This window comes from Esox lucius, chromosome 22 (assembly GCF_011004845.1).
Source record: "Esox lucius isolate fEsoLuc1 chromosome 22, fEsoLuc1.pri, whole genome shotgun sequence".
Lineage (NCBI taxonomy): Eukaryota > Metazoa > Chordata > Actinopteri > Esociformes > Esocidae > Esox > Esox lucius.
The window spans coordinates 19838348-19865012 of record NC_047590.1 but is presented as its reverse complement, the minus strand read 5'-3'; the positions used below and the strand labels follow the sequence as shown (position 1 = coordinate 19865012).

The following is a 26665-nucleotide window of genomic DNA, read 5'->3' as shown; positions in this document are numbered from 1 at the left end:
GCTCTTAGACAAGATATATTTGCCATATACTACACCCCCTGTGCCTTAATGCTAACAAATGGATTACTTCAACGCATGGTGAATGACATCTTTCAAGGAATTTCGCTACAATTTACCTCAGAACCTCATGCTGCTATCTAAGGAGCCTAGCCGACACAGTGTTCACCCACAGAAATGCAAAGTGGCACCTGAGGTCACAATATCAAAAATGCTGGCATTCTGAGACAATTACCGTCAAGCAAGAGGCTAATGGTAAACATGCCCATTATCTGATATGGATTTCTCCCTGGCAGTGCTTGAGAGAGAGTGTGGAGGAAAGGGGAGGTGGAGAGAAGAGGTGAAAAGGAAGAGAGGACATAAGGGGTGGATACAGAGGAAGGAGGTGGGGTGGAGGGGAGGACACAGAGGGGACTCCTCCGGGGGGGGGGAGGGGGGTTGCGGTGTTGAAATGCCTCTCACCTTCACACCAACAGGCAGCAAGGGGAGTGCAGTGACCTAATTAGCTGAGCACCAGCTCCCCAGTCATGGGTCTATGCTGAAATAGGACATTCTCCCTTTCCAGTCCACTTACAAACCAAGCAAACACCCCGGCTGCCTAGCTAGTCCTGCCTTCAAACACAGTGACGCTGTGGCCTGCCAACAGCAGGACCAGCCTGATGATTACCGTTGACATCAGCAAGGGAGCGTTGAAATGTTCGGGCTGGCCTTTCAACGCTGAGGAAATCTGTTGAACATTCAATTCTGTGTCCATGGCTACAACATGTTCAGGATGCTTGGAAACCGGAGACGCTTGTTCAGTGGATTCATATTTTGCTGGACATCGCGTGAAATCAGAACCGTGCTTTAGGGTTTTCCCCTTCTCAATGTCTGCTTATTGTTCCGGGTCACGAATGCGAGGGAAGCTTTAATAAAGGAAAAGTTACTGGATCATGGGAGACTGCAGAGCGAATAACGTGTAATCATGCTGCTCAGCCAGTGTTGTAGGCCATGAGTTAAAATAATGACAAGCACTGGATGTTTTTTTTACTCCCACTGTGACATAAAAAAGCACCACTGGGAAAATCAAAGTGAGACCGGACATTCACATATACATACGCAGGGATACACAGTAAGAGGCAGACTGGGACCAAAAATCTGCACTAGCATTTTTAACACACTGGACATTTTTGTTTTCCCTAAGGCCCCAGGCCCAAAATAAGAAAACATACTATACATTTTGCAAGAAAACAAAAAACTTAAGTTGCTGAGCTTCGAAAAAGAAGACAAACCCAGTTGGCGTTTGCCAGAAATGCCCAATGACAACATTTAGCCCAACATAACCACCTGTTGCTGAATGTGTTTAAAAGTAGTTAAACCCATCATAATGATAATCTCTAAGAATACTTTGTTGCATTGACAAAAGCAGACAGTTACTGTTGAGGCCAGATCATCCCCTTATCAGGTGACTACAAAAGTTAACTTGTTTCTACGTGATTAAAGCATATGCCTGATGTAAAAAGAAAATGAGAGACATCATGTGATGGTCAGTTGCCCTAATGGAAGAGGCACAGAAGTCTCTCAGTTCGGCATGGGACGCCGAGCTGCCAGTCGCACGGGGTGCCGCAGGGCTGTGCACTCTGGCCCGCGGTTCACTTCTCCGGCTGGTACGTGGCCGGGTGCCAGCGCTGCACATTTTCCTCCTGCTCAGTTTCTCCGCTGGCGCGTGACGGTGCCATCGATATGCCTCCTCCCCTTCGCTCCGTCCCCAGCCAAAGAATAAGGTTATCGCTGAGCCTCACAGCCAAAAGCCAGAGAGGTGTCAAAACCAATCAGAGCCTCTCTTGCTGACGCCGCCGTGGGCAGACAGAGGCTCCATGGCGACTGCTGAGAGAGGGAGAGTGATGGCGGGCGGGGGAAGGGGGCTTGCAGCGCCGCCGAAGCCGTGCTTTGGATGCCTTCCCTGCCACTGCCAGGATGGCTGGAAGGGCATTCGACTGTCAGAGGTCAACTGTCAGGCACTACCACACGGACTGGAAAGGCCAGGAGGTTTCCCCACCACCAGCTCCGGACAAAGCCCAGACCGCAGTTATATCCAGTGGTCATGGACAAATAGTCCCGGGTGGCTACATCTGTCAAACAGTTTAACATGGCATCTTGGTTCATCAGAGCTGTTTTACGTGAAGTCATAAGCTCCTTTTTCAGTCCGCTACTAATGAACACGAGGGGGGGGGCTCTGTGAATAACAGTGATGGATGCCTGGAACACTTCTGCAGCAGAGACACGTGAGATGACGCAAGCGGGACCGGTCCGTTCAGAGGGAGTCGCTCCACCCCGACTCTGCAGACAAGAGGAGACTAGCAGAGAGCTTCTGCCTGGCTCCCCTTGCAGAGCTGCAACGCCCGCAGATCATTCCTCATGTAACAATGACAGCGCTAAAAGCTGCCCGTCTCAGATGAAACGCTGAGTGAGAGGACATCATCGACTTGAGACACATGTTTTGTCCTGGAGGGCGTGTGTGTGTGTGTGTGTGTGGTGGGGGTTGTGGTAAGAGCCACCCACACTGATGTTGTGGGAATTCATTTAGCCTGAGCGTAGCCTCGGAGAAGGCGATTATGAAAAAGGCTAATGATACCTGATGCACTATGATTTAGACGGCAAGCGGCTGGCGCAGTCATGGTCACATTATTAAATAAGCCCCCTTAGATGCCGTATTATTCTGAACAAATGACACCATCGGGGAACTGGAGCCGTTTCAACAATCCAGCACAAATAAAGTCAATGGAGCTGTGTACACCATCAAGATAACTCGTACTAATAGGCCTAATAAGGGTTTACGTGACAATTACATATTCAGGCTTTGAAAAGAGGCCAGCACCACATCCATAAACCCCAGCCCTAGTCTGACAAGCAGCACAACTTATACCTGGACTGTTAATATCGGACAGTCCTAAGGATGAGATTCAGAACAGCAAGGAATTCAAAGTCATTTCTTAGGTTAACCCCCCGTCTCAGTTTCCAAGGTGTTACGCTGCTATATTATTGTGCTGGGGGACATGAGGGATGTACTACTAACTTTTCTCAGTTTCCTCCAATTTTAAATTTTAGAAGGAGATGAGGTCCTGGTCCACACCTGCGGATTACCTGGTTTGGGGGGACCGTTGCTGTTCCTGTCCTTGTCCACCTGGTCATACTTCTGACCTAGTCTAAAATCAAATATACTCTGGATTTAGCCAAGAGAAATGTATTTATTATTCCAATTGGACTCTTAATATCTCACCCGGCACAGCCAGAAGAGGACTGGTCACCCCTCTGAGCCTGGGTCCTCTCTAGGTTTCTTCCTAAAATTCGACCTTCTTAGGGAGTTTTTCCTAGCCACTGAAATTCAACACTACTGTTGTTTGCTCCTTGGGGTTTAAGGCCGGGTGTCTCTGTAAAGCACTTTGTGACAACTGCTGTTGTAAAAAGCGCTTTATAAATAAATTTTGATTGATTGATTGATTGAGGTTGTGCATGTATTAAATGACTAAAATGTGAAACAGTACAACACATGCTGACCACATGTCTAGCAGGCCTTCTTGTTGAGTCATCCATGTTGAGTATCGTTGATCATGTAAGAGCATAGCATGCTTTTTTTGCCTAGGTTGAGGTAGCCCCACATGAATAAAAGGGGTTTCCACCCAAGTACGCAGAAAGTACACAGCATTCGTAATATGTTCTACATTACATTAATCCCAGGGGGGTTGGAGATTAACGTGTTTAATTTAATAAATACTTAACCCATTTAGGCCTGTCCCATCGGAGGCCCACTCATTAAACCTATTAATTGCCCTTGCAAAGTCTTTAACCCCCAAGAAATCAGGGGGTTCCCTCAAGAACCCCAAAATTAACCAAGGCCAGTTCATCTTATCCCTCAGGCTGCTGTGAGTTTGGGCTGAACGAGACCACTATAGTGCTTTTTGTTACATGATTGAAGCCAGCAACAGAAATGCACTGCAGCCAATGAATATTCACAACACTATGACCGACAGTTAGTTTGCCCGCGTGGCCACCTCCATGCCCCTCCCGGTCCGAAAAAAATGTACTCCGACCATCCGCCTTTTCAATCCACTGTGCGCTGAATCGAGCGTGTCTGTGGGTGGCATGGCACAGAGGGGCGCTGTACCAGGGTAAGCAGAATGGTGCTCCAGGCGCAGCCTCCACTAACCAACCATTTGCATTTCCTATTCAATGGGTCTCTATTCTGCTTCGGCCGAGACAGAGGTTCGCCACCACTCCAGCCTAAAGAGGCGCTGGAAAGTCAAACTAAGGCTGGGCCTTTTCGTTATCAAGAGCCTACCATGCTCCTACTGTACCGTTGTTTAAACCCTTGCCTTCGTATAATTTTGCTTGAAGGGAGTGACAAGGTTTGGGAATGAGCGAGCCACTCATTCCCCCTCACGAGCGGCGCTGTATAGGGTTCGCACATCTCCAAGTCCCATTTAGACCTCACACATCCAGGCACCCAGAATCGATGGCCGCTCGTAGATGAGTGACGGACAGCCGATTGCACTTAAATGCCATGTCTATAAGGAAGAAGAGTCACAGACTGAATAATAAAGAATTGATGGCCTAACGCAGCTAGCGAGGCCTCTCTCAGTATGTTAGTTAATGCATTAAGTTATTTATTTACGCCTTTGCATTTTGAGAGTCCTCCACCACAGCTGAAATGGCTGAACCTCCAAAGATGCTCTGAGGCGGTGAGACTGCCACCCACTGTAAGCAGAACGAAGCCAGCCGATATCCGTAATCCCCTTACACCCATATCAGAGGAGCGTCAGGATTTCCACTGACCTGGAAGGGTGGCCTATTCTCAGTCCTTTTACTCCCCCAGTCACTCCCTTACTCACTCTTTTATTCAGTCTACCGCTTCAGGTCTCTTGCTCATTTCTCAGTCCCCCTCTCTTTACTTGTTCTCTGTCTTTTGTCCCTTCCCTCTTGTCTCAGCTTCTGCCTTTGTCTTTCTCGGACTAGATCTCGCCCCTTCGACTCAGGCCCCTGCAACCCGGGCGTTACGGGCTGCAAGTGTGCGGGCCATATTCCCGGTCAGTTGAGACCTCTTCAGTGAAAACTCTATGCAACGAGAGCCCAAACAGGATGGGCGCTCGCGGAAAACACGCGGAGGCCGGTAAAAAGCAGGTCCTGACCCAGCTCCGGGAGAATGCTGAAGGAGCTGGATGCACACAGACAGGAGGTCCCTTCATCCTTGTGTCCTTTCCCGGCGCCCTGTTCCACTCAGGCCCACTCTAACAGGATCGCTTCAGCCATGAATACGTGTGTAAGGCGCAGTGACATGGGTGGGCATTACCGGGCACCTCTGAGGATCTGCAGTTGAGGCGTTCAACTCGGTGCACACAGGCCTCCTGAAAGGAAAGGAGCGCTAATGGAAACGCTGTACTGAAATCACATCCTGCGCCTTTTAACCTGGACAATTGAGAACTTGGACTACAGCATTTCTTTTTCAACGTAAAAGGTTCATTATTCTCCAGAAATTGTATGAAGTAGGCCAGATTTGTTCTAGATACGTAACAGACCCCGTCAAGTTTTGAATGTCTCGCAAGTGACACAAAATGGAAGGAACCCTTAAAACAAAGATGGGAAATGATAAACTGAATTTGAGCTTTTACACACACACACACACACACACACACACCCACACACACACACATGCGCTGCCTTCTAGACTTTACAGTCATCTGGGCAGTAATTAGGTATGCTTTTGTTTAAACGGCCATAATCCTAGAAACAGGAGAGCAGTCCTGACACGGACACGCCTTGGATTACCACATGATAGTGACAGAGCTACTGTTCAGCCTCGCTTTCCAATTCACAGGCATAGTGAGAGAAAGCGAGAGAGACAGCGAGACAGGGTGAGAATTCCCCCCTCCTGTTCTCTCAGACAAAATCTCACACTCACACTCTCTCAGCACAACAGGGGTCCTTCTCCCTTGGGCCCACACACGCACACACTTTTCACACATATCTCCATCTGGGTAGAGGGCGTTCTATAAAAGTGTGGCAGGCAGTGTTGCGAGTGCATCCGACTGAGAACACCAACTCGCTCCAATTCGTAGACTGCAAGTAACATCAAGGGGAGCGTATTCAAAGCGAGGTGCTGCCTGCCTCGGAACGTTAAGCACCCGCGCAGTTTCTGGGAAAGGAAAAAAAAAAACGCTTGAGAAAACAGCAGTACGGCTCTTCACCGAGTAAACCGATACAGACACGCTCAGACTCTTGGAGAGAGAATGCGAGTTGCACCTCTGTCCTGGTTGGAGGACAGACAATGTGTCAATGTGTCCAGAGACGGGAGAACAAGCGGAGGGAAGCCTTTAAAAAGGGCATTCGGCTAGCCTGTAAACATTGAGATAGGGTGTGTGTGTGTGTGTGTGTGTGTGTGTGTGTGTGTGTGTGTGTGTGAGAGAGATTTACTGAGGGTGCCTCCAAGCCCTATCCAGAAGCCCAGTAGGCCAGGCTGGTAATCCAGTGAGACCTGCCCTCCTCCAGTTAATCTGATCATCTGTGACCTGCTGAGACATGAAACCCACCCTGTTGAGCCGCTCTAATCTAGAGACACGTGCACGCACACACACACACACACACACACACACACACAGAGAGACAGACGCACCATACTCATAAGCGTTGACAGTCAGAGGTAAAGGACTGAGGCAATAATTCTTACAATTCCAGCTAATCATCATGACCGCCGAGTGCATTTCAGACTCTTACTGGCCGACATCAATCAGCAATTAGAAGAAAACTGCATTTTAAAGCAGTCTAACGCCTGTCAAGTAGGAGCAGCTGTTCATGCTCAAAGTGTTTAAAAAAAAAAAAAACAACACTATTTGGATGGACACTTATTTAATCTTTCGTGAGTGCAATTCATTTACAAGAATCCTGCCTCACAGATTTTTTTTTCCTTTCTATGGTTTGACTACAAGCACGTGCTGAACAGTAGCATTTTGTTTTCCCCTCGATGTGCACAGGGCACCATACACCCAAGCCTGAACACAGACCCACGTACAGTAAAAGCAAATTCCCATTTGCATATGTAAAATGCTACATCTTCTTTTCTCCCCCCCCCAAAAAACAAAAAAAACAATCCTCGGAGGAATCCATTGATTGTGTGTCTGGCGTCGGCAGGCAAGTGTTTCAGAGTGATGTAAATCCATAGCCCAGATCAAGGAGGATAATGAGATGGAGGGGGTGGGAGGGCAGAGGGAGAGATGGGGAGATGAGGTGAAGGGAGAGCAGACCTATTCATCAAAGTCCCTTTCCAATACACTCAGCAAATGGTGGAGCAGGAATCGTGTCCCAGATTGCACAGTATTCCCTATTTAACACACTACTTGAGGCGACCCATAGAGCTGTAGACAAACGTAGTGGACCAGAAAATCCCTAATGCCTTTGTTAGCGTGTCCAGTGTCCAAAAGTATAGTTTTGAAGTCATGATCTTAGGCCTTCTTTATTCTTTCACAATTCAAAGGAGAATGCCGTATTACTGAAATCCCTTCTCGGACTACAAAGTGGAACTTTTGAACAATTCCTAACACAAATCATCCAAATGCGTGGAAATGGAACCTATTTTCCAGCTGAAGTCAAAATTAGTGCAGGAAGGGGATTTACAAAACAAGTGCAAGTTATTGGTCCAGACATATATTTTAGAAGAGTACAGTAACACATCATGCAAACATCAGAAGTCCCATAACCTTCAGAGGAGACTATCAGAAGACTATTGATGCCAATGAGTCTGGTAGTGGTTATTAAGCCATTTCCAAGCAATAGGTAGTACATCATTCCACTATCCGACAAATCATCTATAAATGGAGAAATATCCAGGCCCATGGAAATGTACATAGCATAGGTCATCCCACCAAATTCAGGGCAAGAGCTGATCAACAGATGTTCACATAAGTCTCTAATAGCCCCAGGGTAACATCAAGGAATCTACAGGCCTCATGCCACAATCAATGAAGTGTGTGAGTCAACTGTCAGAGAGACAGCGCACACATGGCCTGGATGGTGGGTCAGGAAGGAAAAAATCTAGACATGACTGACGTGCTCCAGATAACACCTGGGTAAAGTAAAAACTACTGGAACAACGTGCTCTGGACAGATGAGTCAAAGGTGGAGTTGTTTGGCTACAATCCCAGATGCCAAGTTTGGCAAAAACAAGACAATACCTTTGAACATCAGAACCTCATACAAACTGTAAAACATGGAGGCTGTGGCATTGCTTTGTTGAACCAGGGCCTGGCCAACTTGTCATCTCTGAGTCAACCCTCAGTTCCATATTGTACCAGAGAATTACTAAGGATAATGTGAGGCCATCTGTCAAAGCAGAATTGAACATGGATCTTGCTACAGGACAAAGATCCAAAATACACAAGCAAAGCTACAACAGCACGGCTCAAAAACAAGAAATGGAGGGTTATGGAATAGTTGAGTTCTCTCACAAGTTCCTATCAACATTTTGTGAACTTATGAGAGGATTGAAGCAGCCCATGCATGCAAAAAAAAATAACTTAAACATGACAGCTGAACCAGCACTGTAAAGAAAAGCGGGCAAAAATTCCACACAGTCAATGCTATAGACAGTTACAAGAAACAGCTACATTAAGTTATTTCAGCCAAAGAAGGCAACACCAGCTTTTGAAACTAAGGGTGCACTCATTTTCTGCACTATTAAAAAGCTATTCTGTGGATTTTTGATGAATATATGAATGCAAGCTATATTCTGTGTGTCATTTGTTAAATAATGGTTACCTCAATCGGTTAAAAGCGTTAAAGTAAAGGGTATGTATCCATACTTCACAAAGAAAATATTTCTCACATGACTATAGGTAAACTCCCTATCTATCTCTGAGGCCTGCTCCCCTTCAGTACAGGCAGTGAGCAGACACATAGGTGTTTGATACGTAAGTCCCCGGGGCTTTAACTAAGTAAGGTATGTCCTCCCTCACCCACTGTGCATCACTGAGTCATGGAATAGCCTGAAATCTATTAATACACAGATGTTATTAGTGCCCATCAAAGAGTTTAAAACTCTGATACATGACTTGGTTCAAGGAGTATAGATGTTTCCAGCAGGTTACATCAAGCTGTTGTTCATTTTTGATTGTATTGTATGGTGTAATGTTGTATTGATTGCTGCTGACATCTTGGCCTTGTCTCCCAGGCAAAATAAATTGTCTCAATGTTGTTTATTTTTTCTAGGAGTAAAATAAATGCGAATAAAAAGCATGTAATTTGATCCTTTTGGGGATCAAACCAACAACCTTGCAACTCAGTGAGGGGGAACTTCGCACTAGCATATAAAGGTTGTTTTTGGGTTGGCACAGCATTGCCCCCAATGATTTTCCCTACGCTGATCTGAAGGTGAGAGAACCAGTGGCTGCTCTTCTATGGGGTCATGGTCATTCGACACCAGAAGTAATCAGGGACAAGGAGTTATAAATTCCAAAACCGTAAAAAAGAAAATGTTGCATGAGCTAAAGAACTAGACCCAGAGCTAGATTGCTTCAGGCAGGTACCCTCGTCTCTCCGCTGATGTGGGCTGCTAGCTCTAAACAGAAGCCCAAGACAGCCTCTTAAGTTACTGGACTGAATTAGGACCCAATCCTTTTGACTCGCACAAGCTGCTCAAATGAAGCCCCACACAACGTACACAACGTACACAACATTCCTGTATTGGGAAAAGAGGGGGAGCTAGAAGTTCACTGCGCCCTCTGTAGAAGCACATAAGAGAACGAATGTGTGGAGGAAGAGAGAGTTCGTGTTTCTATTAATTATAAAACCTGTCCGACCACAGATGCAGACATTAGGTGTCATCGAAGGGTTTCCAAAAACATCTCGGGGCTGAACTGCATCAGTCTCTTTGATATGATCACAAATGGACAGATAAGAGCTTTGAATCCCTGCGTCTCCGGAAGACCACATGCCCTCACACTCCTACTGCTGCCCCCCACCCAGAGTAAACCCCCCCGCGGCTTTTCAAAGGTCTGTAACAGTATTATCCACTCCCCTCCATGCATGGTATTATCAGTGCGGGGACAGTGGGAAAGTACGCCCCTCCCTCACATGCCCAAATATGAATATACAACACCTTATTCCTGATAAAGGGCACTAGAGTAAACAAAGAGCACAAAGGGGTCTGGCCAAATGTAGGTCTCTATAAATGGAACAGTGTGGCGTTCGGGAGGCGGTCGGCGTGTGGGCCCTGACCCTGGGTGCGCTGCCCATTAGTGTCCCCCACCTGTCGCTGTGGGTCAGTGGTGCAGGCATCTGCTTGGGAGTGAAATGGCCCATCTCACTTACATCCCTGAACTCTGCGTGCCCCCCCCCACCACCCCCAGCAGGGGCTTCAGCCTGCCCTCGGCTAGGCCCCTCTGTCACGCAACAAAACAACCAGGAGAGGACCGGGGTAGTGGTGGTGGAGCACGGCGCACATGCACCCCAGCGGTGTGCTGACAGACAGTGTTTTAAATAGGACAGTTCACGCAGCCCAGTGCCTTCCTACTTCCGCTTGGTTGGTCATGAACCCAACCCCGCCGGGGGAAGTGGCACACCAGGGCACGTCCGTCAAAGCTGCCCGTTGGGGGGGTTGGGGTGGAAAACCCCGGCGCCGAACGAGAAAGGCTTATTGTCGGGTCAAACCAAATGACTGTAATAATGGCAGGTCTAACCTAGCCTTTTGTACTTGGCCACGTCATAATCACAGGGTGCTTTTCTTTCCACGGTCAAAACCATTAGGCACCCTTTGTGCATTTGGAATTGTAATCAATCCGGCATCTGTATTCATTGATGATTTCCCAGAGACTGAAATGCCTGGCGGCGCACGGACAACTTTGACAGATGAACGGAATGTGAAAGGATAATTGGCTACTGTGGCACAACGGTTTACATGTTCAGCGATCGGAAGGATTCTCGGCATACGGTCAATGTTTTTGGGCTTCTCTGGTAACAATGCATTCACTAGCTTTTGACATGTAGGTGCTATACTTGTGACAGTGCGTTTTGGGACCACCGCTTTGTTCAAACATCTCTGGAGCACTGCAGACTCAAATTATGAGTGCCCAACCCCGATAACAGAAAGCTCAAGGTTATTCATTACTGCAAAACGTTAAAAAAAGCATTTTGTGGTAATGATAAATGTGGGAATAGGTTTAACAATGTTCCGGATCCTTTGGTTCTGGGTGATTACACCCCTGGCCAGCTTAAATTGAAAATCATATAGCTCATATCTACACAGCATGCACTTGCACTGCATGGAGGTTAGGTAGTGCATTTCAATTGTTTGAAAATACAGACAAGGTTTGCTTTAAAGCAGCGTTACTAAACCTTTGAATTATTGAAAGGTAAAACACCTGTCTAATACAAAAAACTGTTTCACTTCAAAAACAGAAGGCTCTTTACTCCAAGATGGCCACCTAAACACAATGCCCTCACACACATTCCTAGAGAGTGAAAGAACAAATAATTATCTTTACTATGCAAAGTCATTCCCTGGACTAGTGATAAGTAATCTACTTAGGTCTCTACCATGTCTGTATCATATCAGGCAGTCGGTCGGGACAGTTCTGCTCTGTGTTCAAAACGGCAGGGCTCCTCCCTGATCAAAAAGTACACTAAATAAAGAATAGGGTGCATTTGGGACAAATACATACTAGTCTCCCAGGAAAACCTCAAAGATGGTATTGCAGCACTCATATCACATGTCCTTTCAGTTTAGTTTGGCTGCAGGTCACTCTGTGACAATCAGCATGGCTTGTCTCCTGCCCTAACACAAAGCCAGACAGGATTAATTCTGTTATTGAACATATGATTACCAGATATGATTATCAAAAAAGATCTGTTACATCATCTGACCGGTTAACCGAAAGGTTGCCTATCAAGACAGTTGACAAAAATTGCACCCCTAGCGCAGATGAAGTGCGGTACTTTTCATTATAAAGATAGAGACGATAGGAGGAGGGCAGAGTCAATGGGCCGAAGTAATGCCTGCATTCAAACCAAAGACCACCAGTATGTACGCCAGGGTAGGTACTGTTTCAAACCAAAGACCACCAGTATGTACGCCAGGGTAGGTACTGTTTCAAACCAAAGACCACCAGTATGTACGCCAGGGTAGGTACTGTTTCAAACCAAAGACCACCAGTATGTACGCCAGGGTAGGTACTGTTTCAAACCAAAGACCACCAGTATGTACGCCAGGGTAGGTACTGTTTCAAACCAAAGACCACCAGTATGTACGCAAAGGTAGGTACTGTTTCAAACCAAAGACCACCAGTATGTACGCCAGGGCAGGTACTGTTTCAAACCAAAGACCACCGGTATGCATTCAAGGGTAGGTAACCCTAGGCCAATGGCAGGGACTCATGTGACATGAAAGTGACATACCTTATCAATCACAGACTGCGTTCCAAATGCACCCTATACTGAAAACAGGACCCTACCTTTGACCAGCACCCTACGCCATTACTGCACTATAAAGAATATAGGGAGCCAATTGAAAGGCACAACCGTCAGGGAATCCAGTTTAGCAAAGCGTTATGCTTGAGTCACAACTCCCCCCAGCCCAGATCTTGAAGTGTGGCCCTAAAGGTTACCAGTCTAATTAGTTGGGTGATGGTTGCGCCTCAGATCCTCGCCCCCCCCCCAGCACATTAAAGGAGATCCATGGCATATAAAAGTGACTCTGTCTTCTCTGAAGACAGCTGTGGCTGCCCGTCTCCCAGATTTGAACAACATGGAGTCTAGCCTGCCCCTCCCAACACACAATGACGAAAACACAGCAGCACCTAGAGAGAGTGGACTAACAGTTATGTTATGGTCTTTCTTCAGTGTGCCTTGCTCTTAGTGATTTACTGGAAAGCATGTATTTATTTCACATCATTTGTAATACTGCCACTTCACGGCAGTAGTTCAATTTCAAGTTAAATTGAATGCATAAACAAAGAAAATTACTTCAATCAACCTTTCGAAAATAACTTCTGTATTGTACCTCTGGTAACAATTCCTCAAAGAAGAAAATGTTGAATTATAATTAGAGTTTGGTAGATTTTCTAATTCAGAATATCTGCATATCGTTCAATGGGTTAGTGTGACTGTATGTGATCGCTGTAACATGTAATGCTTTGATATGGACATTAGACCATATCTGAGGGACATACTGTAAGACAGTCTATTAGTGGAAGTGTTTTCTGTTTCCCCATCTACATTCAATGATGAGAGGTGGGGCTGTTAGTCTAATAAAAGTACCCCACAGTTGATTTAGCCCATAACAATTCTGCCTTAGAAAACTTTCATTAACTGAATTTAAAAAATAAATTATACAAACAAATCTAATGGTTTATCTGTCTTGTACTGCATGTGATCAATCAGGACACATTCTGAAGGGCACTGATGGGAGAAGGCAGAGCGACAGAAAACCATAAGGCCTTCTAGGGTGAATTCAATTATGCTCAAAACAGTTGAGGCTAATAATTCAGTTTCCCACTGGAGAAAAATCTGCTAAACAACAAAAGCGAATGAACACAATCTAGATTAGTCTCACCCAACAGCCGGCTCACGGGCAGACGGGATGTCTGGTTTCGTCTATGGCAGAAGGGACAAAAAAAAACTCTGTCCACTTCTATATAGTATATCCCTTTGAGTCTCCTTATTACATATATGAATGTGATTTTTCTGTAGCCTAGAAGCTGTTGTATCATAAAAACACAATAAAAAAGCGTGACATCAAAGTCGGGACATTTTAAGCGATTTAACATGGAGTGAAAAATAAATAATCTATAAAACTCTACACAACATTTTGAGTAATTTAGAACTAACAGTTTGTCCCTTGGTATGAAGCCCAAGACTTGGTGAATTTCCTTTTCATGTTATTTTACTTAGTGTGACTGAGTATGACATTCTTACCAACCCTAACGACCTGGCTGCAACTCAGACTAACTGCCTTGCTTCAGGACAGAATGATAGATTTCAACTTGCTTGGGGATTGAATCCAGTGGCACTAAAGTTACTGGTCCAATAACCACTAGGCAACCCTGCCATCACTATTCCAGTCTGCCTGCCACGCCCTGCTCTGATCACCTTCTCCTCTGCTGCAGTGCCTGCCTAAACACATGAAACGGCATAGGCCGCAGTAGACTGATACAGCAACTAACACATTCTGTGGATAATGTGGAGTTACGTATTCTGCCAAAGTACAAATTATTCTTAGGAGACAAAAAAACAAACGTCAGAAAATCTCTCTTTACACTACCAGGGGTGCAGAATTGCTACATATGAGAGCGTGAGAGAAAGTGAGAAAGAAAAAAGGGCAAGAGAATGATACAGAGGCAGTGTGGGAGAACTAGGGGGACCTCACCATGTTGTTCTGCCCTCGGTCTCTCATTAACCGCTATATCAATATCAGGCCTAAACACCCTATATGCTGGATCTGTGCATTAAAACGTGGGGGGGGGATCAATACGAAATGGCTACCCTTTAGTTCGCAATAACAAATTAGAGCAGTCAATGCGTCAGTGGCCTCGGGAAGCGGAATATGTCTCACAGGCCAATCTGGGTCTGAAAAGACCACTCAGGGGCTGCGGTTCCTAGCCCAGCCCAGAGAGACTGTCACTGGTCCAGCACTGCGGAGATGAACAGGCCCGCACATGCATATGGGTCAGAGCAGTGGCCCATTTAGAAGGGGAACACTGTAAGCTGCAGCAACCGTCAGGGATGACTTCGCCCCATCCAACAAACTGTCTGTACTTATGGAGTTATGAGACGGCTGTTCTCCCCTGGGCAGCAGAAAGACTTAAGTCATGATGACAAAATGAAATCTGCCGTGTTTTGAGGTGGAGGTCATTGTTTAGGAATGAGGCAGGCTCCTGCCTGCAAAGATCGTCAATGGATGCAGGCCCTACCATCAGAAAGAACAAGTGGCGCAAATGAATGACCCCAGGGGCATAGCTAGCTGCAACCCTCCATACGGTTCTGCTTTGGCAAGGGAGTGGCCCAGTTTAGGGGATTACCCTGAGGAATGCATGCCCCCCCATCCCCCAAGCCGCTATCTCTTTCAAATGAGAGTAAGCGTACAGTATGACGTTCAAGAATTCACATCACGGTGAAAAGTACAGCCAAAGAGAAAGCTCTGCATTCTTCATCGAATGCAAACGTAGCATTCATTAGAAGACAAATTCAGTCCTAAAATGAGATACGAAGCGTGTGAAGTTCTATCCTGTTTCGTTGCCCAGACCTGGTCTGCTGCTGCACAGAGGACAAGGGATTTTTTTTGTTTCTAAATCCTAACAAAGTGCTTCGATAATTGCTTTGAATCCACCACAAATCTTCCACACTGACTGTAAACTCTCTGATTTTGTGGGCTCTCAGCCAGAGCAGTCTCAAGCTTACCTGCCCTCTTTGGTTACAGACACTACCGTTTTCACTTCACAAGGATTAAGATGAGGGCACATTATGTCCCCAATATTCCCTATTCCCCTTATAGTGCACTACTTTAGCTCAAAGAGAATAGGGTTACACCTGGGACCATGTCCTGTGTGGCTGAGGAAAAGACAACACGTGTAAATAACAACAATTACTAGTGTTGCTCTCGCTCACCGCTCCTGTCGGATAACCCCCGACTGTGAAACCCGATAGGCTGCGGAAGCCAACAAGTTGGTTGTAAACGCTCACTCAGGCTTGTAGCATGGATGGTGCAGATGACAGACATGAAGGTGAGAGGAATAATTCAAGACCTGTTCTGCCTTTTAAAATCACAATCAATAGGATCACATGGACAGATCCGGGTTCAGCACAGTTGCAATTGCAAGGGATTCCTTATTTCGGATTCTCTAAAGAGATTGATATCACACCACAGTAATAAATGCAGACACTGGCCAGAGAAGTGAATCCATGGCTGTGAACAGGAGAGGCGACACTTCAGGTTGAGGACAGCAACAGGCTATCCACTCGCATCCATTGCAAAAATCTAAATGACCAGTATGTTTCTCCAGACTAATATTGTCAATCCAGTTACCTATACCCCTCATTTAGAAATAACCAAACCTTAAAGCTCATGCACAGTAAAACCGTTTTCGGAGATATGTAATGAACGTGCAAAGATGTCAGAGGCAAACAGTGGCTGTTTTGAAGTATCTACAATATGAAATGTGTTTTGATCAATTTAACACTTTTTTGGGTGCTACATGACAAGTTCAATTTCATAATTTCCAGGTCTTCAATAATATTCTACATGTGGAAAATAGTGAAACTAAATAAATACTCTTGAATGAATCAGTGTGTCTAGACTTTTTACAGGTATTGTATATTTTTATTTTGTCAGGCATTTTCCTATGCTTTACAGGAAAGGAAGGTAGGGGTTGAGAGAGAGAGTTTTTGCTGAAAGAGCAGTGGGCATCTTAAGACTGCTGATCCACTCAAGACCACCTCTATAACTTTGCGTTTAAATTATTTTTAATCGATTGGAGTGGGGGTGGTGTTGCTTGTGCACTGATAAGCACATCAAAATCACGCTTTTGCCCATTTTACACTATGGCCAGCTGAATTTGCAAGATAACTGTTGTTTCATGTTTCAGCAGAAATGTAATATGTCAATGACTTACTGGATTTCTGGAAATAGAATATATGCACAGAATATGTGAAAGAATTTCAGTCCATCGAGAAAAGAAAAAGTACCTGAAAAGAGCCAAGCAATCCACAAAGCAGCATTAATGAGAGCAAAGACAAATACACAAAGGCGCAGTAAATAAGTATGAAAACGTAGGCACTTCCTCCAGATGAAAGTGTCTGCTAAATGGCATAAACATATCAAGCACTCCAAGTAAGTACAATTAACCACTACAGAGAAAACAAAAAATGGCAAATGTTTTAGCCCTCACAACGGCAGTTGGATTCCCCATGCCCCAGCAGCAGTCAACACAGGAATTATATAGTGGACATAACTTTGCTTTCAGGGAAGAAGCATCTGTTTTTACTCAGGTTAGAAGGTGAAAAGGAAACCCACCTTACAGTAGTCATCAGAAAATCTAAACCTAGCTTCATATTTCAGCAAGACTTGCTTCCACACAAAAACTGAGTGATCAGGTATTAACCCCTGGGTCCCGTGAAGACACAAATATTATTTTTTCATTATATTTGGAAGATTTCTGACAACATTTTACAGTTGATTTGCATGAGATATCTTGGAAATAATCCCTTTTTAGTTTTTAAGGCAGCAAAATGAAGACAAGTGTAAGTGGTGCGTAGGCTTTCACTATCCACTGTAACGAAACCGGCCTGTGAAAGAATCCATTTATCTTCAGAATCAAAGCCCACCGGGGAGGGAGAATGCAAAGCCTGCTCCTCACCCTGCTTCTGCAGTTCAATCCCACCAGCCTTCCTCTCGGCTGCAAGTGACCTGACTGGCCTCTCTGTGGCCAAACCCACTGGCCTCTCTGTGGCCAAACCCACTGGCCTCTCTGTGGCCAAACCCCCCCCCCACCCCACCCCACCCCACCTCGGGTGCTCTTGGTCGGGTGACTGCGGGGCCTCTGGGGGCTCTGCGAGGAGGCTGAAAGGCCTGGCTGTTCTGTTCTGGGCACCGCGTCCCTTTGTCTCGACTTGCGCTTCTAGGCACCTTCGAGGTTACGCCTTTCAATGGATCCCTTCACATCTCCCCGCATTGTGTGACGCGCTACAGACCTCCCAGCCCTTGCCTGGTGAACCTTGTCATCGCGGATGGTGCCGGATGATTCAGACAGGGAGATGCTCCAGATGTAATGGGATGAAGTTCATTCCAAAAAATCTTCTAGCGAGAGAAAGCTAGGCCACAAGGAGCATCTGACATTCCAGATTATTCTGTGTGGTGGACAGAGATCAAACTGACTTTTGCCTGGTGGGGATCTCGTAAATGGGTCCCAAGGGCCAGGATGAAATGCCTTGAAGGAACAGGTCAGCAGAACAGGGCTTCCCCCAGATTAATATCAGAGGAACACTCTGAGCTTGCTTTGAGGGTGAAGAAGTTGCAGTTAGCTTCTTCTCATCTAAATCCCATGTTCACATCTCAGCATCTGGTTACACAGCAGACTTCTGAAAGTTTATTAGAAATGATTCTCACACTCAGTGACATAATCAAATGTTGTGACGCAAAACACAGCTTAACATCAGTCGAAGGAGCATCAGGTCCTTACACAGCGGGTTGGCCCCTTTAAATAAAAACTACACAAAAAGTCAAGATGTTTGGGTTCATTGTACTGCCTCTACTGAGTGGCGATGTTCTGACAGTCAGCTGAGACATGGTAATTTATGAGTTACATCATGGATATTACCAGTGTTAGTATCTCTACCAGGACCTGTAGACACACTTGGTTTAAGGTGAGCTTTGCGCCTCTTTTTCTCCCACCACACAGCCGGGGCATTACAAGCAGAACATTAATTGTGAAAAGCGTTTCTCTCCTGAACTAATCTAATATTAGGCCAGTAGGCTACTGTAAGGTAGCCCCAACATGAGCCTAATTATAAGCATACTGTTAGACCACCTAATCTCAAAGTCACCTCCATTTTGCACCGGTGTGTTTCATGAGTTTCTTTATGAAAGTATTTAGCAAACCCAATGATCGCTTAATCCATGAGCTAAGCAGAACAAAAGTATCCCATAAACACATGCAGAGCCAGGCCAGTCCTGACCATGTGAAGTGAGTGCTACTCAGAGCACAACTGGAGCGAAATTGAGTGACAACCTTCTGGCCCGTTCCAATATTACTCCAAACTGGGCCCGCTACGCTTACATACTATAGCAGTAATTCACCAGGGCATAACGAATAGCAAAGATGTTTGCCAAGAAAACAGCTGATGGGCCTATGAATACAGTAGCATTTTTGATGGTGTGTTACCTCTGAATTACATAAAGCTGCCAAGATATGCCCAATTGGAGAGAACCATAACGTAAATATGTGTAGAATGCACACTGACCCTAATAGGGTCTGCTGCTGTGAGAACTGCTACAAGAGAAATACGCAGACCCATGTGAGTTTCCAGTGTTGGTACCATGTGAAAAGAGCAATTTACTGTTGAACTTGATCCCCTGCCTTTAATTAAAAGTGTGACCTTGAAAACACAGCATAACACTGGTTAATGTCCAACAAAACAATGGACTGCAGCAGTGCACACTTACATCAGTAGAGCTACAGCGCTGTGACATACATCTATTGTTAGGCAGGACACCTGCTCCACTTTCACGGGTCGTTCATCATTGTCACTGGGTATGTTTCCAAAGTTTATAAGCACTAGTGCTGATACAGTCTTAAAGAGAATTGGAGCCTGCTCTCCCCTGTCCCCAATGCGGTAGTTCGCTGTGTAAGGCTACACCAGGCAACCTGCTTTAGACGGGATGGTCTTAAAAAGGGTTTTCTTGGGCTCATAGTTTCATTTATTTTTTACAATATAACTCTTTCAGGTAGTTTTTTCTAGTGATTCACTACCCTCTTTGCATTTTCAGATCATGGCAGCATGGATACCATGCTGGTTTCACTCAATGAGGCAAACATTTTCCTTTTCAGCATTGTTGTTTTACGTGTAACAGATTACACAGTCCAGAAATGAAACCACTGCAAGCCTCTAAATCATCAGATGTTGGGGAAAGTAGTATAAATTATGAGCAATGGTAATGTTAGAGCTAAACTACAAAATATAAACTCGTGGCAGCAATCATGACAGGAGCCCTTTTTGACCTTTCTCTACAAAGGTCAAGCCTGTCTGTGAGCAGATCTTACATGCACTGTCATTGGAGCACCTGTCCTGAATCTACCATCTGATGGGCAAAATGCTCAAGTTGTGTACTTATGTATGCAGCGTAAATTATCTATAGATTAATACTACAGACTAATATACACATTTACATGCTCTGCATTGAAATACCTCATTGTTAATTAACTGGCCCAGATTATTGGCTACTATTGACTTGATAAGCCACCATCACAGGCTCAGAGCCGTCATCAATAGGATTTTTAATCTTACTATCAGTGGAGAATGTTCTTTTCCAATGATTGAGCCCAGAGAAAGGTGCTCACTCAACCAGGATAAAAGCACACCCATTATGATTACAAACTGTTAAGGAGAACTTAAGTCTGCAGTGCCCATTTCAAATAAAAATCTTTCCCAAATCAAAGAGCAAAGGGTATCTATGAATCGTTTGAAGAGCGATACCACAGAGGCCCCTAACATAAGTACCCCCCCTTAATCTCCACTCCCCTGCTCTCCAATATGGACAGCATCCAAGCATCACAGCCATCGGCCAAGCTGTGGTTGCTGGCATTTCTTACCTTTAGCGAGTCAAAGCAGGCAATCACTCTTCCGTTCTCCACCTGGCAGCTTTTGGGCGGGTGTGCAAATTTGCATTCCTCATCACTCCGCGAACACGTCCCCCTTTGGAACTGCCTGCACACCTCCAGAGTCAGCCATTTTGTGTCTCGTATCGAAGCAATGTTTAAAGCCATAGCAGCACCGGAAGTGGTGTTGAGCTAGCCACTTGTTTTAGGAGAGCTTATAATTTAACGATTCTTTGAAGAGCTACAGGGAGAAAAATAAAAGAAATGTAACTAAAACATGTAGCTAAAAACAATTTGAATAATGGCGTGCGCGGGTCAGCGAAAGTCGTGCACCCTGCGGTCGCAGCATGGGAGGTTGAGGCTATCAGAGAAGCTGTCAATCAAGAGACCTTCACTCGTCGATCAGTTAGTCCCGGGTGCAGGCCACTGACAGCGCAACAAGGGCATGCTCAGAGGATGGCTGGACAGGCAGACCGCCCGAATTGTCCTTTGGACGACAGGAGTAGTGGTGGCAGAGGGAGGGAGCAGTCGGGAAGGAAACTGAAACTGGTGCTATTGAAAACACGATGGCACTGCTGGGTTGAGAATGTTAAGGGCGCTCAGACAGTGGGTTGGGTATTGACAATAACCTCTCTGTGCAAGTCAGTCAGCTCTCTTGGGGCAGAGAGGCTGGGCCAGATCCCCACACCACTGCAGTTGAATCTGCTTGGGTTTCTATTGCGCACCGACGGTGCCTGGTGAAGATGAAATGAGGGATCTTCTGTCACAGCAAAAGGGGAGGGAACCTTGCGGGCTTGGTGGAGGAGACACACAGGCAGGCAGCTTCAAGTAGGGATGCTGTCTGACAAGGCACTTTCTGTCACTGATCTGTAAGAGAGAAAAAGGGGGGTATTTTCAGAAAGAATACCTAAACAACTGTCAGGAGAATTAATGCAAACGTTTTTTGTTTTCTAATAGACCGGAATGATATGGCCGAGGACAGAGCATTCTTCCAACATCTCTTTACAAGAGTGTCTGATCAATTAAAAACCTCTACAAAAATAAATTAACCCAATAATTCATCCGCTCACAAGACGACAAAGCTGTGAATTTCATTAACAAATAAGACCCACATGCATTAGTATTCACAATTAATTGGTTCGTTGTAGGGGAAGTATCATTCTGAACGCTGACCAGGAAATGCTCTGTGCCCACCTAATAGCAACTAGCTTGTTATAACTCAATTTACATTTTTTTTTAAACGTTTTGACCATCCTATTCTAACTTAAGTGTAGATAATGCTGCAACAGACTTCACCTCAAAAACCTGAAACCTGCTCACAAAACAGATGTAGGGCCTAAGCAAACATTTAAACAGCATTATACTTCTAAACACATCCCAAAAATCAGGAAATACATAGCTGCAAGCAGCGATGCTTGGGTTCAAGGTGTAAGCCCGTTGCACCACCATCAGAACAAACTGTACACATTATCCTACTTCAGTACTCTTCACTACATTTGCCAAACATCAGATCTCAACATCGAACAGATCATATGCTTTTCATGCACTTTGGACCATTTTGTCTAATGCTGATGACTTGAAGCAATGTTTTTCCTCCAGAACCACTTGTATCTATCATATCTGAATTACATGTTCAAACACAACATTTCTCAGGACTTTAGCTTAAACAATAGCCTAATTCTATAAGCCAATGAAATCACAGGAAATGTGTTTTCCTTTCTAACATCCCTCCATCCAGCCAAACACCTTGTACTGTAGGTAGACCTCATAAACCTAGCATGTCTGGCCAAATTCTAGTTAAAACAATCAACAGTCCTTGAAAATGTGTTGAGAAGTGTACAAAGTTTAGTTATTATACAAATATCTGTCTGATTTACGTGCACTTACTATATTGGCCCGACCACACAGATGTAATACTTTATCGGATAATAAATTGCAGCGCTGACATAAGGTGCATTATCCAAACATTATCCATGGGTAGTTAGCATGGCAATGGTAAGAAATACAGAGTTGCATCCGCTTCTCTGCTTGAACCCCTAACAATAACACTGCTGACAAACGTCAGCAACTGGGAGAGACAAAAGTGTGGCGCAATTTTGAAGTGATCTGTGAGTGACCCGTGTGTGTTTGGCTGGGTAGGACAAGTCAGACTTGATGTGCCGTGTAAGCCAACAGAGGGCAGTTGCGAGGTTATTCAGCTGTCACTTGGTCCAATCGTGCGCCGGCTTGTCTGCCGCAGCCCTCCAGTGTGTTGAATATAAAGCAGAGCGGAGGATGGCAATGACCCTGTGCAGAGAGACACTCAGAGCACAGTGGGCCAAGCCAACATGGACAATGAGGGTAAAGCCCCTCGGGTCCACCCACCCTGTTGAGTAATGCCGCGACAGGGACCACCAGCCCATCGAAAATGCGCAGCAGTATTCTGGGAAACTGTCCAACAGAGAGAGAGACACACACGAGAGAGGGGACCGAGACAGATGCATGTGCCAGACGCGATTACGCCACTGCTCGGGCGCTCAGCGAGTGCCTCGACACCGACCAACCGGAGGCGACCAATCAAATTAGATGGCGGCTCATCGATGCGGCCGGCGGATTTTCAATTTGTAGGGAGAAAGAGTCTCTTAAGTCTCTCTGCTTTCATTCGCCATCCTCAGTCCCTCTGAGGTTCTGGGGAAAGGGTTTAGGGTTGAAACGAATGAAAACAGAAGAGGTCAACATAGCCCAGTCTTTTGCTTGCCTACTGAATGGGTTACGGGCCGTGCAGGGAGCCGCTTTCTCCAGGAACATCTGGAAATATTTTCTAGCGCTAACTGGGAGGGGGAAGTGGGGGTGGGGCAGGCAGACATGGGAGGGAGTGTTGTAAAACCTGCAGCTGCTGTTTAAGATTCCCTTCACCGTTTCATATCCCACACATCGTTCTGTTTAAAAAGGGACGGCATGGTGAGCACAATGCACTCCACTGTGACTCAGCCCAATGAACGCGACAATAGTCAGACTTCATACAAACAAACCTGTGTGCGAGTCCAAGTGAAAAACTTACATATGGAGGCCTAGAGTGCTAAAACAGTCTGAGTAAAAGACTACGGCACACAGTTGGAAGGGGGTGTGAGTCCTTGCGGTCTTTGACTCCCACTGCCATCCCTGACTTTCAAACACGGTTTTCTCTCTTTAAAAAAATATTACGTTTTGATTACTTGGCTTAATATCATGGGCCATTATGTCACATGCTTCAATATATAGTAAGAAAGATCACAAATATTTCTGTGGCACATGTTGAAGTGTATGAATGTATGCTTGTTATGTTTAGATAATAACAGAACATCTGTTTATCCGTACACAGGAAGTCACGTTCAGTCAAAGCGCGACAGTAATTAGCCAATGGGTTTACAGTACTGTGATGTGTATTCCAGATTGCAATATCTATAATGTAGAGGTACAACCGGAAGTTTCTTTGACATTGAGTTTGATAAGACCAAGTTGGTAACATCATGAACAATTGACTATCAAATGCTGCAATAAATAATTTAATTACTCTTAACCTTCATGACCGTGTACGCAATCAGTATTTCAACCACTATATGAAACAGCTGATTTTTTACACACAATAGAAATCAGGCTTAGCCATTATCCTTCACAATTTTTTTCCGAACCCAGGCTCAGTTTTTGGAAAGTTTCCACATTCGGATTTCAATTAATTAAAACTAAATGTACAGAAATCGAATGCATGGGATTCCTCAATTTCAAATTGTATCCAATATGCAAAATTCCTATGTATAAACTGGGCCCTAGAGACCCATATCTACTGTAGGCTAAGGCCAAATAAAACAAACTTTACAACTTTAACATGCTGGTTAACCAGTGCTGAGGTGCTATAGGCCATCACTGGGGACACCCACCTCTATTCCAGAAGGATGTTTCAGATGACTCCCATCCCCCAGCACCCACCACAAGGCAGATTCATACGTGGCAAAACAGAGTGTGCGTGTGTGTGGCAAAACACTGTCCTGTCATCTAGGGAAATTGGCCCACTTTAGTACAGCACTGCAAATCCATGAAATTAGATGAGATGCCTCGCCCCATTCTCTCTGAAAGAGCCTACACTCTCAAAGGCAGGATTTTAATTTCACAGCATCTCCCTGGGGAGGAGTCAGTCACTATGAAAGAACCAGGTAAGAATCATGTCAGATGTGACCTTTTACAATTAATCCCTTTTTATTTTTAGAACATAGTCAAACAGTTTTAGGTCTGTTTTCTGTCTGTTACGCAACATGGAATTGTATGGAAAGTAAAAAATTCCAAAGAAGGCCAGGTAAAATCAATCTAGCCTAGAATATCCATGTCAACTTCAAAATGTATTCTAATTTAAAAGGCAGATCACAAATAATGTACTGTAGGGTGAAGGAATTTTCCCAGGAATTAGCTGAACTTCATTCAGTTTGGATTAATTCCCTCTAGGGGTTAAGGTTATGGTTAGGTTAGGGTTGGGGACAGTAAAGGTGATCCTAGCTTTAGGGCAGTGTTTCTCAACCCTGCTCCTGGGCGCCCCCCTGCCCTGTTTGTTTTAGATCTCTCCCTGCTCTGTCACACCTGATTCCAATGATCAGCTCATTATCAAGTCCTTAATGAGCTACATCAGGTATGTTAGGGCAGGGAGAGATCTAAAACATGCAGGGTAGGGGGAGCGTCCAGGAGCAGGGTTGAGAAACACTGCGTCTAGGGAAACCTCACTCCAGAGCTTTATAATACAGTAATACCACCCCTCTGGAAAAAACACAGTATCTAATTGGCTCATAAATTATTCTTTACCTCCTAAAATCATGGGGCTGGAATCATTGCTGTTTGGAAAACAAAGCTTTCTCAATATCCCGGCAATCAGCAATTCCCAGAAATCAATTCAAATAATTGTGTGGGAAAAGTTTAAGTGGTGGCAAAGTTGCAAAAAGCTCAAAAGCCTTCATTCTAATGGCCTTTTGCAAAATGATGAATAACCAAAATGGCAACTTGGGGTCTTCTGTCAATGTGTTCTAAACCAATGCTGGCGCGCATCGCAGTGAGCAGGATAAGAAAAGCAGAAAAGCTTTTTCCATATCGGGTTACGAAAGTAACATGATTATTAGCCTACTATTCTACTCTGGTTCAGAAAACAGCCCAGATATCAGGGTGAATGGCTCGGGTAAATCAGGTTAGAAAGCTAGAAAGAGCTAACAGTCACATAATATAGCATAGCCTAGCTCTAACTAAACCGGTGTGTTTGTAGCCTGGCCTAAGCTAGTCTAGCTAAAAACAGTTAGTCTACACTCTGGGGGCCACAAAAAGTTGATTAGCCCGTCCTTGCCCAGAGCCAGGCAGTACATAGGCTAAAGCTGAGCTTAGCCTAGCCGGAACACCTCCAGTACAGAGTGCTGATGAGGACAACTGGAGGGACAGATGGTGCGCAGGTACATTGGGTCATGTGACACCCTTGTTGTGACCTGCAAAGATTACTCCCCCTGCCCATCTCCCCACTCATTTTGCAGTGATTGGTGCCTCCAGGAAAGAGCGACAGTGTGTTGACAATGTGTAAACATAGTTTTTTTCATTACCGTATAGAGAAAAAATAAAAACATAAGCAACTAATTAAATAAAGGGGGGGAGAAGGAGTGTAGTGAGGAATCCCATCAGGTACATTGAAATGATCTTTTATAGCAAGTCTGAGCTGGATTACAGCTGGCCTTGCATTATCTTGGTCCAATTTGAATGAGAGCAGGCCTGCCTAGAATTCACGATTGAAAGTCATTTAGTGTGACCTCTGAATGCCACCGTTTGGCTGTGTTTGAGTCTCCCCTGGATGTAGTCAACCAAAGACACAGTCTTCACTTGGTCTATCCTGGATGTTGTCAGCCTATGGGACAGTCTGCACTTTGTATCTTTTCTGTAAAATGGAAACAATGCAATCTTATGAAAGCACCAGCTCAGCATAGATGTTAAGCTACAGGTCTATAACACCCAAGCAAATTAATCCAGGCTCTTTTGAATTTATTACCATGAAGAGATGGCAATCCCCCATACATTTGCATGGCCAGGAAGAACAAGAGTAGGCCGTATTTTCCATGGCAGCAAAGACCGTGATAGTGACTCAGTGTAATAAAAAGGAAAATGTCAATCTCTAGTTGTTCCTGGAAATACAGGAGTAACAGTGTTCAGGGGGTTTTACGATCAGGCTTATTGAAAAGCATTTCTGTTGCCTTTACTGTACTAACACTAATGGTTCTAAAGACCACGCTTGATTACGTCACTTTTGTAAGTATCCAAATGTCAACTGACTAATATTATGATCTGTTTGCGGAAAATTCTCCCAT

General features: G+C 45.0%; 1 protein-coding gene across 18 annotated transcripts in view; it reads right to left on the bottom strand.

Annotated features, from left to right (window-relative positions):
- LOC105030698 (muscleblind-like protein 2a) overlaps positions 1–26665 on the bottom strand; it is a 60821-nt gene that overhangs the window by 17826 nt on the left and 16330 nt on the right. For 17 of the 18 annotated variants that reach the window (XM_010904729.4, XM_010904737.4, XM_010904735.4 and 14 more), the window contains exon 2: positions 20322–21194. In XM_010904729.4, coding sequence (XP_010903031.1) covers positions 20322–20495 — 174 coding nt within the window. In that variant the 5' untranslated portion in view covers positions 20496–21194. The remainder of the gene's footprint in view (positions 1–20321; positions 21195–26665) is intronic. The other variant, XM_029116648.2, reaches the window with a different exon arrangement.